The 19,335-nt window shown below is 46.5% G+C and overlaps 1 protein-coding gene across 1 annotated transcript in view; it reads left to right on the top strand.

Annotated features, from left to right (window-relative positions):
* Positions 1-1,997: 1,997 nt before the first annotated feature.
* Fbn3 (fibrillin 3) overlaps positions 1,998-19,335 on the top strand; it is a 78,748-nt gene continuing 61,410 nt past the window's right edge. Inside the window, 8 exon segments of the mRNA XM_087898039.1 lie at positions 1,998-2,205; positions 2,310-2,392; positions 3,869-3,967; positions 4,137-4,235; positions 4,798-4,893; positions 14,372-14,569; positions 14,986-15,111; positions 19,084-19,236. Of these exon segments, the coding sequence (XP_087754165.1) occupies positions 2,006-2,205; positions 2,310-2,392; positions 3,869-3,967; positions 4,137-4,235; positions 4,798-4,893; positions 14,372-14,569; positions 14,986-15,111; positions 19,084-19,236 (1,054 nt within the window). The 5' untranslated portion in view covers positions 1,998-2,005.

The raw sequence follows: 19,335 nt of genomic DNA on the forward strand, positions 1-19,335 counted from the left end.
TACGGGACTGGGCCTTGCTATGTATCCCAGAAGGCTTTAAACTCACTATCTTCTTGCCTCTACTTTTCCACAAGGTCTTATTATATGTATGCACCACCACACCAGAGCTAGCCCCGGGGATCAAATCTAGGGTTTCATGCGTGCTGGAGAAGCACTCTGCCAACTGAGTTACATCCCCGGTCTCCATCCAAACCTTTTACAAAAGAAACATAGCACACTACTTTTTCTTACACTTTAGAAATTTAGTTTATGGGACGCGGGGAAGGAGGGGGGGTGAGAGGAAGCATGTGTGGAGGTCAGAGAACAACTTACTTGTGGGAATTGACTCTCTCCCTCCACCGTGTGAATCCATGTGAATCAAACTTAAGTCCTCAAGTGCCTTTTTACTGGGCTGAGCCTTCTCACCAGCCCAACCGACTCTTTTGGGAAATCGCCTCGACCTGCTCCCACACTCATTCTTCCTGGCCAAGGAAAGAGCCAACTGTTCTGGGAGGAGGAGATGGCTGAACCTTGAATCTTCTCACTAACCACGTGATTGTCTTGTTTTGTCCAAAGTGAACAAGATGCAAAGGTTGTCAGAATGCCCAGCTGCCTCCTTTGACTTAGCCACTTACTTAAGTTTGGAATGTGTGATGTACATGCATGTGTGGGTGCACACATGTATACATGCATGTGGAGGTCAGAGGTCAATCTCAGGTACTGTTCCTCAGGCACCATCACATTGATTCCTGAGACAAGGTCTCTCACTGACCTGAAACTCACCAAGTAGGCTAGACTGACTAGTCAGTGAGCCAAGGATCTGCCTGCCTCCTCTTCCCCAGCATTGGGATAAGATCATGTCCCGTGGGACTGGAGTGGTTGGCTCAGGGGTTAAGAGAATTTGTTGATCTTTCAGAGAACCTGGGGTCAATTCCCAGCATCCATATGAAGACTTAAAACCCACTAAATTCCAGTTTCAGGGGATCAAATGCCCTCTTCAGGCCCCCTTAGGCACCAGACACTTACATAGTGCTCAGGCATGTATGAAGGCAAAAATAAGCACACACAAAATAAGACAAAAATATTTGAGAGAGAGAGAGAGAGAGAGAGAGAGAGAGAGAGAGAGAGAGAACCCCATGCTTGGTCATTTTACGTGGTTTCTGGAAGGTAAAATTCAGATCTCCATGTTGCAAGCCCAAGCCATAAGTCTTTAAATACAGCTTCTCTCAACCCTCCCAGCCAGAATTCTGGGGGTCTCCTCAATCTTCTGTCCTCCTCTGGAATCCCCACCTACTCTTGTTGATTGTTTAAGTTCCCTGTTATTCCTTGTTATCAACCCCTGTCATCTGGCCCTGCCATCTCCCTGCCCAGCTTTTGCTGGACCCCACATCCCTTCCTCACTCCAAGCTCATATTTGTTCCTCACCAAAAATATTTCAAGAGTTCTTTATTGCCCTTGATGCACAACCATGGGCCTATCTGTCCCTTTCCCCCACTCTGTACCCCCTTCTTTCCCCCACAAACCTTCTTCCCCAGAATCATTATCTATAGTGACTTCACCTGTGAAATACCGTATCCTGAGGCTAGAAGATAGCTCAGTCAGTAAACCCCCTGCTTTGTAAGCTTGAAGGCTTGTGTTCGATCGCCGAGGACCCACTTAAATATAATAGCCCTGAGCATGTGTAGACAGAAGAATCCTGGGGCTCATTCACCAACCAGCCTAGCCTGCTTGGTGAATTCCACTCCAGGGAGAAGTCCAGTCTCAAAAAACAATGTGACGGCTCCTGAGAATGACAGTAGACGTTGCCTGGTGGCCTCCATGTGTATGCACACGTGGCAAACACACTAAAATCAATGAAACCTCTTTCAAAAAGTCTGCCATGGTTGTTCCCCTGCTCTCCCAAGCCAGAACTAGTGTCTTCCCAGGCAGGCTACTCACCACTGTCCATTCTATGGGGTGCCCCTTCACCATGTAATTCACTTGTCAGCTGACTCTGCTTGCTCCTTGCAGCCTCCAAAGACACATCATGACTCTGGAAGGCCCATGTTGGGCAAGGAGAGAACCTGGAGGCTTCCTTACAGCCTGGGGTCCTCCAGCTCAGATTCTGCTGGCCTGGGTGGTTCTGTCGTGCATGGAAAATGGTCAAGGCTACTGGGATGGGACCCTGGAATCTGCGAGTCCAGACCATGTGAGAAGACGTGGCAGGCCTGCCATCATTTTGCAGGGGTGTGTGTATTTGGAATGCTGAAAGTACCTGGGGTGCGGGCAGGGAAGGGCTATGCTGGGGTGAGGGGACAGGTAGCAGCTACATCACCCACTTTCTCCCAAAGGCCTAATGTCTGTGGTTCCCGCTTTCATGCCTACTGCTGCCCTGGCTGGAGGACTCTGCCTGGCAGGAATCAGTGTATTGTCCGTGAGTGTTGAAGAGTGGAGATGGAGGGTACAGGCAGGGGATGCTTGGGGGTCCTCCCAGCTACCGGTCAGCAATCCCAGCCTTGTCTACATGTGAAGTTGGAACTTAGCTCAGGGCTGCTGGGTGAGCCTCACTAATGTCCCATGCTTTTGTCCTTAGACTCCATTGTGACTTGATGCATTCATTTATCTCTTTTTGAAAAATATGTATTTCATTTATTTTGCTGGGTGGGTGAAGCATGCCATGATGTACATGAAGGCAGCTGACAGTTGTAGAAGGAGCAGCGGGCTGCGTCCCACCACCCGGCTAGCTTTACCCGAAATAATTACAAGGAAATTGTATTCATTTAAACACTGCTTGGCCCATTAGTTCTAGCCTCTTCTTGGCTAACTCTCACATCTTAATTAACCCATTTCTAATAATCTGTATAACACCACGTGACTGTGGCTTACTGGAATGAGTCTAACCTACGTCCATCTCGGGCCAGAGCTTCATGGCATCTGCCTGACTCGCTTCTATCTCCCAACATTCTGTTCTGTCTACTTCACCTAGCTAAGCTGCTGTCCTATCAAAGGCCAAGGAAGTCTCTTTATTTGACCAATGAAAGTAACACATTGACAGAAGACCCACCTACATCAGATAGTAGTCCGTTCTCACCTTCGATCATGTAGCTCTTGAGGATCAAAATGTCATCAGGCTTGGGAGCAAGTGCCTTTACCTTCTGAATCATCTTACCCAGCCTGCATTCATTTCTTTTGTCCTCCCATCTTGTCATTTCTGTCTAGCTCTCCTGTCTTGTCTGTCTCCATGGTTCTTCAGGCTTCATACTGTCTTTATGTCAATCTCACACTCTCTCCCCCAACTCTAACTTCTCTGTCTCCAGACTCTGAATCTATTGCCTGGGTCCTCACCACTGCAGCCTCTGTGTCCTGAAGTCAGCCCTTCATGCCCACATCATCTCTCCTGATGATGTAGCAAAATCCTGGAGCTGAAGGTCACAGCACCTGCTCAGCCTAGATAGAGACTTGGCGGGGGTTTGTTTGCCATTATTCAGGGTATGAGCAGAGCTAGAGTTGGGGAAGACCAACTGGTTCACCGTGAGGCTTCTGATGGCCTGGGAATCTTTGGAGTGAGGATGACATGGGACCTGTGTCCTTTCTCTCTCTCACCCTTAGCAGTCCCCCTCCATCCCTCCCAAGTGTTGGGTTGATATAAGTACACTACCATGTTAGTTAGTTAGTTAGTTAGTTAGTTATTATTGTGTGTGTGCATGTTGAGTGCATGGAGGCACACATACCATGATACACATATGGATGTCAGAGAACAATTATGTGAAGTCAGTTCTCTTCTTCCATTCTGCCTTTGCTGGTGAATAGAGGTCGGGTCACCAGGCTTGCGCAGCAAGTGCCTCTCCCTACTGAGAAATCGCCAAGGCCGTGGGTCCTGATTTTGAAGCTGTACGCTCTGCCTTTCCAGCTGTCTGTAGGCATACCTGTGGCAATGGCTTCTGCTCCCAGCCCAACCTGTGTACCTGTATGGATGGGACCGTGGCCCCCAGCTGTGAAGTAAGTAGAGGTGAGTGGTCAGTGGCCTCTTGAAGAAGGAAGAGAAGACTCTAGGCATCTGAATGCCACTAGGAGCCCAGGTTGTTTTTGTTGAAGGATAAGAGCCAAGCCAAGTAGAGGCCCTGGTCAAGCCTTCCTGGAACATCTTCCCCTTACTGTATGTTTTTCCTGATCCATAGCATCACTGGGGTGTAGCATGAGCTGCATGAATGGGGGCAGCTGCCGAGGGGAATCCTGTCTGTGCCAGAAAGGCTACACGGGCACTGTGTGTGGACAACGTGAGTACCCCCATTGCTGCCCTCACCTACGCATAGACTCCTAGGAAATGGATCTGTTCATCACTTGCTCACTTTGATCAGAGATCAAAGGTGACAGGCTCATTTTTACAGCTGCACAAGTCAGTGGGGCGGGTGCTTGTGCAGATGTGCGTGCATGTATGTATGTGTGCATGTGTGTATGTGTGCATGTGTGTATGTGTGCATGCGAAGGCCAAAGATCGGTGTTAGGTTTCTCCATCGATTGTTCTCCACCTTGTTTTCAGAGACAGGGTCTCTTATTGAACCCAGAGCTCACCTCTTCAGCTAGGCTAGCTGGCCAGTGAGCTGTCAGAGACCCACCTGCCTCTGGCTCCCCAGCAAGGGAATTACAGAGCACCATTGCTTGTGACTTTCCCATGGGTGCTGAGAATCTGAGCTCTTTACTGACCAAACCCTCACTCATTAGTCAGTCTTACTCCCCCTGGTCCAGATGGCAGGATCCCTGGATAAAGAAATGCTACTTAGGTCCCAGCCACCTCTGCTCCCAGAAAACCTTCAGTCGTCTTCCCCTGTCTGTCCACAGCCATCTGTGTCCACGGTTGCCGTAACGGAGGACGCTGCATCGGGCCAAACCTCTGTGCGTGTGTCTATGGATTCATGGGGCCTCAGTGTGAGAGAGGTACTGAGAAGGATTCGGGGAGGGAAATGGGCAGTGAGCAAGACATGGCTGGGTTCCAAGTGCAGACAGATGGCTGCTTTGCTCCTTCCAGGGCAGTCTGAGGACAATGGCCGCGTAGCAGTTATTGCTTATTGGCCTACTTCGAAAGAATTTGCATTGGGGGTTGGGGGGGCAGATGGAGAGATGGCTCAGCGATTAGGAGCACTTGCTGCTCTTCCAGAGGACCTGGGTTCAATTCCCAGCACCCACCTGACAACTGTCTGTAACTCCCGTATCAGATCAGACACCCCCACATATATGCAGGCAAAACACCATTATACATGAAATAAAAATATTAATTCAGTTAGCTCCTTTGCTTAGAAAAAAAAGAGTTTGTATTGCTTTGGGAATTGAAATAAGAAAACACTGACCTTGGGACCGATTGTCATGACGAAGGGGATATAAAGAGCAGAGACGTCATGAGCCATGGAGTGAGAGAGGACTTTCTGAGGAAAAAGACCTCTCTGCTGAATCTTGAAAAGGTTTTACTTTTAGATAATTTGATACATTTATTAATTTGTGTGTGTGCTCGTGCTACCATGTGTGTGGAGGTCAGAGGACAACTGGCAGGAGTCAGTTCTCTCCTTCCACAATGCAGGCTTTGGGAATCAAACTCAAGTCATCGCATTTGGTGGCGGTGTGTTTCCTCCCTGAGTCACCTCCCAAGCCAGGATCTTAACTTCTTGAGACAGGTCACTCAGGTAGGCTTCGATTTCATTATTCAGTCCAGGTTCACGTCAAGCTTACTCTTGATCCTCCTGCCTCAGCCTCTTGAATACCTAGGATCCCAGGCATGTGCCACCTTGCTCACCTGAACCCTGGCTCAGAAAATGATCCATAGGGAATGGACACACCTCTTTACCAAAACCTCGCCCCACAAACACCACCTCACCATCTCTCTCATCTCTGTTACTAGTGACTGAGCTCAGGTCTTATTTGAGAACTAAACAGGCACTCCACTGAACCACACCTCCCACCACAGCCCCTCACTAGGGGATTCTGGGCAGGGATTCTACCCTTGAGTCACTTCCCAGCCCCACACTGAAGAATTGTAGGACCATGCTTAGCAGTTAGCCATGCCCATAGACCTCTTTTTGCTTAATTTTTTTAAATCGTATTTACTTACGTGGAAGATGATGAGGAAACAAATACTATGGCAAAGTGTGGAGGTGAGTGGACAGCTTGCAGAAGTTGGTTCTCACCAACCATCCTGTGGGTCTGAGATCAGACTCAGGAGGTCAGACTTGGTAGCATCCACCCTTACTAGCTGAACCATCATCTTACCAGGTCTCCTTTTTACCTTTTGCTTTTAAAATGGTTCAGTTTACTACTTTAAAGTTATGTGTGTGGGAGAGTATGTGCACATGAATGCAGGTGTCCATAGAGACCAGGAGAAGGCATCAGATCCCCTGGAGCTGGAGTTACAGACAGGTGGTTGTGAGCTGCTCCGTATGGGTGCTAGGGCTTGAAGCAAGAACAGTAGATGCTTTTGATAGCTGAGCCATCTTTCCAGCCCCATGAGGAAAGGGAAGTGCTTCCTTTCTTCCTTCCTTCCTTCCTTCCTTCCTTCCTTCCTTCCTTCCTTCCTTCCTTCCTTCCTTCCCTCCTTCCATCTCCTCACTATGCAGCCCCAACTGGCCTAGAAATGGTTCTGTAGGCTAAGCTGGCCTTGAATTCACAGAGGTGCACACCCCCTTAGTACTCTGTTTACAAGTGTGCACCACCACTTCAGGTTCCTTTTAATTCTATGCGGTAGGGAGGGGTTTGCTGTGTATCCTGAACTGGTCTTGACTTTGTAACCCTTTCACATTAGCCCCTGGAATAGACAAGATTACAGGCGTGCACCATCACACCCAGCTGAATCTAGCTCTTAAAACGGTCCATCAGTAGATGTGAGTGGGATTGTGAAAACTAAACCAGCCGAAAAGGGCTGGGTGTGAGGTAGAGAGAAGAGGGGTGGGGTTGAGAATTGATCCCAGATCCAGTGCTGACAGTTGAGGTAAAGATGGTGTATTGAGGGCAGGAAAAGGGAGACTTTGATCTCAGTCCTAGCTGGGGACCTGCAAGAGCCTGAGTAGGTCACTGAGGCTGCCCTATTCGTGAGGACTGAGTGCTTGGAGCAGCTGAGGGAGAGAAGAGAGAGGAAGGAAACAGGGCTGTCTGGCATCTCAGGGCAGGAAAGAAGTGCGGCATCTAAAGGGTGCTAAGGACAAATAACAGGAGGACAACTCTTGGGCATGATTTTCTTTTCTTTTTAACAGTATTTTTTTATTTTACATATCAATCCCAGTTCCCTCTCCCTCCCTTCCTCCTGCTCTCCCTGCTTCCTACCACTCCACTTCCCATCCATTCCTCAGAGAGGGTGTGGCCTCACATGGGGAGTCAACAAAATCTGTCATATGACTTGAGGAAGGACCAAGGCCCTCCCCACTATGTCTAGGCTGAGCAAGGCATCCCTCCATAGGGAATGGGCTCCAAATATCCAGTTCATGCTCTAGGAATAAATACTGGTCCCGTTGCCAGTGGCCCCACAAACTGCCCAAGTCACACAACTGTCACCCACATTCAGAGGGCCTAGTTTGGTCCTATGCAGGTTCCCCAGCTGTCAGTCCAGAGTCAGTGAGCTCCCACTAGCTCAGGTCAGCTATTTCTGTGTATATCCCCATCATGGTCTTGACCCCTTTGCTTATATTATTATTCCTCCCACTCTATGATTGGACTCCAGGTGTTAAGCCCAGTGCTTAGCTGTGAATCTCTGCATTTGCTTCCATCAGTTGCTAGATGAAGGATCTATAATAACAATTAAGGTATTCATCAGTCTCTTACAGGGGAAGGGCAGTTAAGGCACCCTCTCCACTATTAGTTAGATTCGTAGCTGGGGTCATCCTTGTGAAATCCTGGGAAATTCCATAGTGCCAGGTTTCTTGCTAACCCCATAATGGCTCCCTCTATCAAGATATCTCTTTCCTTGCTCTTTCTCTCTCTCTGTCCTTCCCACATCTTGGCCATCCTATTCCCTCAAGTTTTTCTCCCCACTTCCCTTCTCCTCTCTTCTTCCCCTTCTGCCCACCATTCTCCCTCCACTTCCACTCTCCCAACTTTCTCAGGAGATTTTGTCTATTTCTCCTTCCCATGGGAATCAATGTATGTCTCTCTTAGGGTTCTTCTTGTTTCCTGGCTTCTCTGGGGTTCTGGAATGTAGACTGGTTATCCTTTGCTAATAGCCACTTTTGAGTGAATACACACTGTGTGTATCTGGGTCTGAGTTACCTCACTCAGGATTTTTTTCTAGTTTTTTTTTTTCTAGCTCCATCCATTTGCCTGCAAATTTCAAGATGTCATTTTTTATTATTTATTTGTCTTTATTTCCTGTGCATTGGTGTGAAGGTGTCAGATCCCCTGGAACTGGATTTTCAGACAGTTGTGAGCTGCCACATGGGTGCTGGGAATTGAACCTGGATCCTCTGGAAGAGCAATCAGTGCTCTTAACTGCTGAGCCATTTCTCCAACCCCGATGTCATTGTTTCTTACGAGTGATTAGTACTCGATTGTGCAAATGTACCACATTTTCTTTATCCATTCTTCAGTTGAGAGGCATCTAGGTTGGCTATTATGAATAATGCTGCTATGAACATATCAAATAAATGCCCTTGTGATTTGAGTGTGCATCCATTGGATGTATGCCCAAGAAAATATTGCTGGATCTTGAGGTAGATTGATTCCCAATTTTCTAAGAAACTGTCATACTAACTGTACAAGTTTGCATTTCTACCAGCAATGGAGGAGTGTTCCCCTTACTCTACATATTCTCCAGAAAAAGCTGTCATTAGTGTTTTTGATCTTAGCCATTCTGACAGGTGTAAGATGGTATCTCAGAGTCATTTTGATTTGCATTTCCCTGATGGCTAAGGATGTTGAGCAATTCCTTAAGTGTCTTTCAGCCATGTGAGATTCCTCTGTTGAGAATTCTCTGTTTAGATCTGTACCTCGTTTTTAGATTGGATTATTTGATATTTTAATGTCAAGTTTCTTGATTTCTTTGTTAATTTTGGAGATTAGTCCTCTGTCAGATGTGGGGTTGGTGACGATCTTTTCCTGTCTGTAGGCTGTTATTTTGTCTTGTTGACAGTGTCCTTTGCTTTACAGAAGCTTCTTAGTTTCAGAAGGTCCTATTTATTGTCGATCTCAGTGTCTGTGCTATTGGTGTTACATTCAAGAAGTGCTCTCCTGTGCCAATGCATTCAAGGTTACTTCCCACTTTCCCTTCTATGAGATTCAGTGTGACTGGATTTATATTGAGGTCTTTGATCTATTTGGGCTTGAGGTTTTTACATGGAGATAGCTATAGATCTATTTGCATTTGTAACATGAGGGGGACAGCTTGTTGGGGTTTCCATCCTGCCCGGTACCCCACAGCCGGCAAATCCCAAAGAGAAATCACACACAGGACTCCATAAGATTATAAAGCTGGTTGGCCCATTAGGTCAGGCTACTTATTAGCTCTTATGACACATACTACCCCATTATCTTTATCTACGTTAGCCATATGGCTTGGTACCTTTTTCAGCTGGGCAAGTTACATGCTGCCTCTTCGGTGGTCTGTGCAGGAGTGGTGGAGGGAGCTTCCTGTTTTCCCAGAATACTCCCAGTCTCTTTGCTCCACCCCTACTTCCTGTCTGGCTTTCCTGCCTATACTGCCTGCCTGGCCAATCAGAATTTTATTAAAATAGGATTGACAGAATACAGACAATTCTCCCACTCCGGTGGTCTGGGCAGAACTGCTGAGGGAGCTTCCTGCTTTCCAGAATACTCCCAGTCTTTTTTTTTTAACGTTCTTTTTTTTTCTTTTTTTTTGAAAGTAATTTTATTAAATTATAAAAGTTTCCATTTCCACCCCTCTTCCCAACACCCTCCCACTCCCCCCTCCCTCTCCTCCTCCCTCTTTGTCCCTAAGGGCACTCAGGGTTTCCAGCCCTGTGGGAAGTTCAAGTTCGTCCCCCCTCCCTCCAGGTCCAGGAAGGTGAGTATCCCAAAAATCCAGTATATGCAGAGGAAACTAGTCCCAGTGTCATTGTCAATGGCTTCTCAGAAAGACTCCGGGCCAGCCACATTCAGAGAATCCGGCCACATTCAGAGAATCTGGTTGGATCACGTGCTCGTTCAGTCGCAGTCCAACTGCCCTTGGTAAACTCTCATTAGATCCGACCCCTTGTATCAGTGGGTGATAGCATCCCTCGCAGTCCTTCATCATTTTCTTCGTCCTTCTGCTCCTCATTTGTACCTTGGGGGGCTCAATCCGGTGCTCCAATGTGGGTCTCCGTCTGTATCGCCATCCATCGCCAGATGAAGGATCTATGGTGACCCAGGAGGAGTAGAAGACTGGAAATAATCAAACTGAGGGCTGAAATCAACAAAATAGAAACAGAGAAAACAATCCAAAAAATCAATGAATCAAAAAGCTGGTTCTTGGAGAAAATCAACAAGATTGACAAACCCCTATCCAAACTAATCAAACGGCAGAGAGAGCACATGCAAATTAATAGGATCAGAAATGAAAAGGGGGATATAACCACAGACACAGAGGAAATTCAGAGAATCATTAGGTCTTACTACGAAAGTTTATATGCCACAAAGTTGGAAAATGTAAAAGAAATGGACATTTTTTTAGATAAGTACCATATACCAAAGTTGAACCAAGAACAGGTGAACAATCTAAATAGACCTGTTAGTCATGAAGAATTAGAAGCTGTTATCAGAAATCTCCCTGCCAAAAAAAGCCCAGGACCAGATGGTTTCAATGCAGAATTCTACCAGAACTTCCAGGAAGAGCTAATACCTATACTCCTTAATGTATTCCATAATATAGAAACTCCCAGTCTTTTTGCTCCACCTCTACTTCCTGTCTGGCTTTCCTGCCTATACTGCCTGCCTGGCCAATCAGCGTTTTATTAAAATATGATTGACAGAATACAGACAATTCTCCCACACCACTTTCATAGTGTTCAATAGGTTTAGGTACGCTGTGCCTTCGTTTTTGTTGAATTCTAGAAAGTCTTTAATTTCTTTCTTATTTCTTCCTTAACCTAGGGATGATTCAGTTGAACATTGTTCAGTTTCCATGAGTATGTGAGCTTTCTGCAATGAGTGTTGTTGTTGAATTCTAACTTCAATTCATGATGATCCGATAATGTTCAGGGGGTTATTCCAATTTTTGTACCTGTTGAGGTTTGCTTTGTTACCGAGTATGTGGTCAGTTTTAAAGAAGGGTCCATGAGGTGCTAAGAAGAAGGCATATTCCTTGGTATCTGGGTAGAATGTTCTATAAATGTCTGTTAAAATTTGAATCATAACATCTGTTAGTTCCTTTATTTCTCTGTTAAGTTTCTGTCTGGCAGTCCTATCCAGGGGTGAGAGTAGGGTATTGAAGTCTCCCACTGTTAGTATGTGGGGTTTGATGTGTGAATTAAACTTTAGTAATGTTTCTTCTACATATGTGGGTGCCCTTGTATTTGGGGCACAGATGTTCAGAATTGAGACTTCATCTTGATTAATTTTCCCTGTGATGAATTTGAAGTGTCCTTCTCCATCTCTTTTGATTAATTTTAGTTTGAAGTCTATTTTGTTAGATATTAGGATAGGTACAGCAGCTTGTTTCTTAGGTCTATTTGATTGGAAAGTCTTTTCCCAACCCTTTACTCTGAGGTAATGTCTGACTTTGAAGTTTAGGTGTGTTTCTTGTATACAGAAGAATGTATCCATTCTGTTAGCCTATATCTTTTATAGGCGAAATGAGACCTTTGATATCAAAAAATATTAATGACCAGTGACTGTTAGTTCATGTTATTTTTTGTTTTGGTGGTGGTGGTATTGTGCATGTATTTCCCTTCTTTGGGTTTTACTGGTGTGGGATTATCTATTGCTTTGTTTTTGTAGGTGTAGCTAACCTCATTGGGTTGGAATTTTTCTTCTAGTACTTTCTGTAGTGCTGGATTTATGGATAGGTGTTGTTTAAATCTGGTTTTGTCATGTAATATCTTGTTTTCTCCCTCTATGGTGATTGAAAGCTTTGCTAGGTATAGTAGTCTGGCCTGGCATCTGTGTCTCTCAGTGTCTACAGAGCATCTATCCAGGATCTTCTGGCTTTCAGAGTTTCCATTGGGAAGTCGGGTGTAATTCTGTTAGATCAGCCTTTATATGTTACTTGACCTTTTTCCTTTACAGCTCTTAATATTCTTTCTTTTTTGTTTGTTAAGTGTTTTGATTATTATGTGGTGAGGGGAATTCTTTCTTTGGTCCAGTCTGTTTGGTGTTCTGTAAGCTTGTTGTACTTTCCTAGGCATGTCCTTCTTTAGGTTGGGAAAGTTTTCTTCTATGATTTTTTGGATATATTTTCTGTGCCTTTGAGCTGGACTTCTCCTTCTTCTGTTCCTGTTATTTTTAGGTTTGGTCTTTTTATGGTGTCCCAGATTTCCTGGATATTTTGTTTTACAAATTTGCTGAATTTAACACGTTCTTTGACTGATGAATCTGCTTCCTCTATCGTATCTTCAATGCCTGAGATTCTCTCTTCCATTTCTTGTATTCTTTTGGTTATGCTTGCAGCTGTAGTTCCTGATCATTTACCCAGATTTTCCACTTTTAGAATTGACTCAGTTTGCATTTTCTTTATTGCCTCTATTTCAGTCTTCAAGTCTTGAACCATTTCTTTCACCTATTGGATTGTTTTTTTCTTGGTGTCCTTTGCTTTCTTTAAGGGATTTGTTGATTTCTTCTAATTTTTTGTTTGTCTTTTCCTCCATTTCTTTAAGGGAATTTTTCATTCCCTCTTTAAGAGCCTCCATCATCTTCATAAAGTTATTTTTTAGGTCATTTTCGTCTGCCTCATCTTGCTGGTGTAGAACCACTAGTTCCTGGTGGTGCCATGTTGTTCTTTATGTTGTCAAATGTATTCTTATCCTGTTGTCTACCCGTCTCTTCCTCCAATGGGTGCAGGTGGGACCTGTGCTTCAGGGGTCTCTCTTCCTCAAGGTGCAGGCAAGGCTTTGCTGCTCGTGGTCACTGATGCAGCTCTGGGGTCTCCTTTCCAGGTGCAGTCAGGACTAAGGCCCTGATGGTCAAGCATGTGGTGGGGAATTGTTACAGGTAAAGGAAGGCTGCTCCCAGGTCTCTGGAGCTTCACTGGGTAGGGGTAGGGCACAGAATGTGCCTCCCGGGGGCTAGGTTCCAGAGAGCAGGGTCCTCCAGCTGGGAACCCAGAAGCTCACCTCTCCAGGAACAGTCAGGGCCAGGACTCCAGTGGTCACAGAGGCAATTGGAGGTGGTTGTGGGTGTGGGGAGACTGCTCCGGGTTCTCTGGGACTTTGGGGGAATGATTTTCATACACAGAAGCTATCAGAGTGGCTTGTGTAGACAAAGAACCTAAAGGTGATGGACATCTGAGGCCCTGAGATTGATTCCTATTGTGGGAGATGGCAGCCAGGAAGAAGCTACTGTTGTAGCTTGAGCTACATAGCTTTACTGTCTCTAAAAGTAGGAAAGGGGTCTGAGAAGTGACTCACTGGTGAGCACTGGCCTACCATCTCCCAGAAAGGAGCTACAGGTGAGACTCAGCCTGAGGGCACCCACCTAGAACCCCACAGTGAGGGGCTGAGGTTATTGACGGTGACAAGGGTCAGTTTATAGATTAAAGGGAGACTTGTGATGAATTGGAAGCAGGAGGAATGCCTGGGTTCTGGAATGATGTCTTTGGAAACACTTCAACCAAAAGAGAAAAAAATGAAATATGGACTTTAAGAGATGAGGAGAGTGTAGGTCAGTGTGGAAGGGGAAGGGAGAATGAGGCCTGGGCTGGTGGTGGGTATCAAAGGCCCAGGAGGGCTGGGTACCAAGCTACCTCTGATGCCCTCCTTCATAAGGGGCCCGGAAAGGAGAGTGGTTGGCTTATTCTGGGAGGGGCTGTCCTTCGCCTTGTGCCAGCCCTATTATTGGAAACAACTGAAGGGTGGGAGCCAAGCAGTCACAAATGGACCCTGGGCACTGCGCTTGGGAAAACTGACACAGCTTCCTTGTACTAGATTTGAGGGTTCAGGAACATGTGTCATGGGAGCCAAGAGGAGATTCAGCAGGGCCAGGTGTGCACTCAGACGTGAGACAGGCTCTCCTGCCAGGTATCCGTGGTCTCTACTTGAAGGCAGGGTGAGAGAGACCAAGTCTGAGAAGGTCTAAAGATTCTCTGCTGGAGGTTATTTGTGTGGAGGTACCAAATATTTTGAAGGATCAATAGGAGTTTGTTAGGTAGAAAAGGCGTCCTCTCCGAAAGGGGAAGTAGAAAGGCTCTTTGGAAAGAAAAGGCCAGATATGTTGATATAGAGGCCTGGGCACCTGCAGAGAACTGGGACAGAGACAGTTCAAAGAGATGCCTGTGTCTGCCTGTCCACAGACTTCCAGATGGGGCCCTGCTACCCCCAACTGAGTCCTGAGGGGTGCCAGCGCCAGCTGACAGGTCTTATGTGCACCAAAGCTCTCTGTTGTGCCACTGTGGGCCATGCCTGGGGACTTCCCTGCCAGCTCTGCCCTGCACAGCCGCACCCCTGCCGCCGAGGCTTTACCCCAAATGTTCACACAGGAGCCTGCCAAGGTGAGTTGTGGGGTACGCAAGGGAGAATGGAGCCCCTGGGTAGCCAGAGCTGAATGGAGATCCCCCTAACACACACACATATACATACCACACACACGCCACACATACACACATACCACACACGTACCACACACACACACAAAACACACACACCACACACACATATACACACACCACACACAAAACACAGACACATGCCACACACACACATACACACACACATACATACACACACATACACACCACAAACACATGCATACCACACACACACACACACACACCATGCACACATACACACATACCACACACACACCACATATACATACACACCACACACACATACACACACATACCACACACGTGCACTACGAGATGGCTCTTCTCTCTGACTCCCTTTCTGGACTTTATTCCTGCAGATGTGGATGAGTGCCAGGTCATCGCAGGTCTGTGCCAGGGCGGCAGCTGTCTCAATACAGTGGGCTCCTTCATGTGCCACTGTCCTAGTGGACACCAGTTCAATATCAGAGGCGCCAAATGTGAAGGTAGTGTGTGTGTGTGTGTTACCTTGGCTCCCTGCAGAAGGATAGAGGGACGACCCTGTCTGCCTGTGCAGATCTGATTGAGTGTCTTAGTGTATCCAGGCCCTGCTCTAGGGGTGGCTGCACAAAATACTGGGAGCTATGTGTGCACCTAGCACCGAGGCTTAGTCAGAAACCTGGATGGAACTCACTGCCTGGCTGAGATGGGCCACTGGGCTAAAGAGGGACACAGTGGTAAATTACCTTTCCCTCACCCCAAGACCATCACTCTGGTCACTGACATCAATGATCCTATGCCTCGCTGGGCCCTTGTTTCCTCCCATCTAGCAATTGTCTTCCCAGTACCTATGCTCTCACTGACTCTGGTCTGGGGGTCCTTTTGACCCTCTTTTTCTATGTCCTTTAGTGCTCTGGTCTCCCAACTCAGTCTCTTGATTCTTCTGTTCCCCATCTTCCTAAAAACAAATATGCTTCCACTATGCCTGTTTGTTTCTCCTGTTCTATGCCCTTTGGGGTTGATGGATATGTTTACCCTACACTTTATCCTTAACCTCTGTTCCCACCAAACCTCCCCTGATGGAGTGACCCGCAGCACTCCCCCACCCTGTGGCTTCATCTCCGTCACCTCCCACAGCCTCCAACTCTATGCCCCCCAAAATTCCCTCTAGTATCCTTTTTTTTGCCAACCTCTAATCCTCCAGTCTTTATCTTTATGTCTTTCTCTGTACCCGCTAACCTTCATTTCTGTGTCCCCCGTGATCTTCTAGCTTCAATTTCTGTTACTCCTCTGACTCTGTAGCTTTCAACTTGGACCCCTTCTGACCCTTGAGTCTTTACCTTTGCTGTCTTCCATCATTCACATCTATGCCCTGCTGCCCATGAGCCCCTCTGTACCCCTAATCTCTTAAGAACTTTTCTCACGACTCCTTCATTTTTTTTTTTGAAAAGGAGAAACTGGGGCTCAGAGAAGCAAGGCTGGTTTGGATAGATTCAACAAGTCCATAACAGAGAAATGCCTACACCCAGCTGCCCAGACCCACATGAGGTTTGAAAGTGCCCCTTGTCTGGATCTCCTATACAGTCCCCCACACTTCAGCCAGTCAAGAATGTTTCTACCTTACACACAGTTGTCAAGAGCTTCCAAATCTAGATAATTTGAAGAGTCCACAAGGCTGCCTAGGAATATGGATGGAAATGAAAGTGGAGAATGGACAGAACTCTGTTTGCAGGAAAGAGAAGGAGGTATGGCCCATTCTCAGCATCACCTCAAGCCCCTCAGGCTAGGCCTGTATAAGACAGAACTAAGATTTGTCCAGTCTCCACCTCCAGGGTCCTTCATAGCCAGCATAATAGGAGGTCTTCAGCCAGAGGACCTTGAAATTCTCTGGATTTCAAGGAACTGATCCAGCTACAGAATCCAGTTGCCTCTGAACATGGGCTTTGATTTGGTCCTAGGTGTGTTTGTTTGGTGTGTGTGTGTGTGTGTGTGTGTGTGTGTGTGTTGTTTACCTGCGTGTATGTCTCCATATCATTTGCATGTATGATACCTGAGGATGCCAGAAGAGTGCATTAGCTCCCTTAGGTCTAGAATTACAGACAATTGTGACCCACCATGTGGGTGCTGGGAACTGAACCTGGGTCCTCTGCCCAACCATCTCTCTAGCCCCTCCGTCCTGAGTTTCTAGCTGAGCTGTTCCCAGACTATGTAATTTTACTCAACTGACTTTTTTAAAAAAAAAAAAAAAAGAATTTTATTGTGCCTTAGTTTCCCCATCTATAAAATGGGGATAGTAGTCATACCAATCTTGAATGGTTGTTTTGAGGATAGACAATGATAGAGCTGAGGATATGGTTCAGTTGATAGAATGTTTATGTAGCTTGCACAAAACCCTGGGCTCCACCTTCTGCACTGTGTACAGTAGTCATAGTGGTGCATGCCTGTCAATTCTAGCACTCGAAGTGGACACAGGATAATCAGAAGTTCAAACTTACCCTTGACTACAGAATGAGTTTAAGGCCACTCTAGAGAGATGGGGAAAGGGGGAGAGGGAGAAAGAGAGAAGAAACATAGCAAGATGTAGTGAAACAGAAGTTGAAATGATTTGTAGATGACTGGTACACAGGTGTGCTCAGTACATGCATTGCTTATACATGCTCATACATACATGCTCAGTACATACATGCTCATATATACATGCTCAGTACATACATACAAGATGTAGTGAGACAGAAGTTGAAATGATTTGTAAATAATGGTACACAGGTATACTCAGTACATACATTGGCGATAAGGAGTACCCTGGGGAGGTTGAGGCAGGAGCACCTGTCAGCGAGGGTGTTTAAATCATTGACAGCAGTAGTTTACATTAAAATTCTCAATATTCGGTCTCTTTCTCCCCTACTGGACATACAGCTGCTTGTCAGACCCCGTGTGGTTAGAGAATCTGGTTCCCCACGTTCAACCAAATCTAATATCTGGGTGACCTTGAACCAGAGTGTTATCGTCTTCCCATCTGAACAGATCTCTTCTGAGTGGCCATCTCTCTCTCTCTCTCTCTCTCTCTCTCTCTCTCTCTCTCTCTCTCTCACACACACACACACACACACACACACACACACAAACACACACACACACACAAACACACACACACACACACACACACACACCTGGGAGGCCCCCAGGTACACAGGGTAAAAATTAGGATGGTGGAAAAATTGGCATGACTTTCCAGCATAATGTAGGACAGAGGTAGCTGCCAGCAGCCCTCTCTGCTGGTGGGAGGAGTTCCTCAACCAAAGGAATAATATTTTTAGGTACTGAACCCAAAAATAAGCCTGGGAACTCTGATCTCCATGCAAAGCCATGTGCCCGAGAGTCTGGTGAGAAGCAGAGGAGTGTCTGTGTTTCTCATGCCAAGGTAACTAGGGGATCAGTTTCTTCAGAGGGCAGTGGCTCCTAGTGCATCCACTCGCCCCCTGAAAATGTTTCTCCATGCTTCCCTGTGATATCTAAGGTCAGTAAGCAAGGACACATGGACGTATTTGCCTGAGTTTGCAACAGGTACCCCCCCCCCCACCGCTAAGAAGTAAGAGGTCTTCCTCATTGTGCTTGAAGAGAGAGAGTTTGCTGCTGATGGCAACTTGAGATATTGGAGCCATGGTCCAGATGGAGGCCTAATTCATCTTCTATAATGATTTAGAAAGCTTTAAAATAGGAAGTAGGAAGTACTGAGCAGGGTTTACCCACATGCTAAAGTGTGTGTGTGTGTGTGTGTGTGTGTGTGTGTGTGTGTGTGTGTGTGGTGTAGTGGTTTTCATGTCTGCTTTACATGCAGAAGGTCCTGGCTTTGGGCCTCAGTGGAACCACAATTTATGTTATTTATTGTGTATATTTTATTTATGTGTATGTATCTGTGTGAGTGTGTGCCATCTATGTGCAGGTGCCTGCAGAACCCAGAAGAGAGCATCGGGTCCCCTAAAGCTGAAATTACAAGGGATTGTTGGCCACCCAGTGTGAGTGCTGGGAACTGAACTCATGTTTTCTAGGAAGAAGCAAGTCTCTTAACCATGGAGGGCACCTCCTGCTTTGACTACCCTTTTCTGAAGTAGGGTCTCCCTAGCCTGGAACTCACCACATTAGCTAGGGTGACAGAGCAGGCAGCACTAGGAATCTACCCCTCTCTGCCTCCTCGGTACTGGGATTGAAACTGCATGCTATCACACCCAGATTGTTTGCTTTTTATGTGGTCCTGAGGACCAAACTCAGACCCTGTACTTTCCATCTCTCCAGCTCAATGCCTGCTTTTTCCTCTTCTGGGGCACTGTGGGTGCTTGGAGCACCCTGATTTATAGATGAGAAAACATAACTATGACAGTCAAGGAGAGCCGTTCTACAAGCAGTGCAGGTACCGCTGGGATTTGAACCCATCTGTGCTCAGTTTGTGCTAAACTTCCCCTCTCTGTGTCCTGTTACAGAGCGCCAGGTGGGCACCTGCTTCTCAGTGCTTATCAGAGGTCAGTGTGCTGCAGGTCTCACTGGCCACTACACTCACAGACAGTGCTGCTGTGACAAGGGCAGGTGCTGGGCGACTGGTCCATCCCCAAAGCTGTGTCCTCCAAGGGGTTCTGGTGAGTGGTAGTTTGAGCTTCTAAGTAGAGAGGCCATGGTGGGATCAATGGCCTGGCTTCAGATTCTGTCCTATGTTTTGTTGTTGTTGTTGTTATTTT

Source organism: Myodes glareolus, chromosome 2, assembly GCF_982192425.1.
Source record: "Myodes glareolus chromosome 2, mMyoGla1.1, whole genome shotgun sequence".
NCBI classification, from domain to species: Eukaryota; Metazoa; Chordata; class Mammalia; order Rodentia; family Cricetidae; genus Myodes; species Myodes glareolus.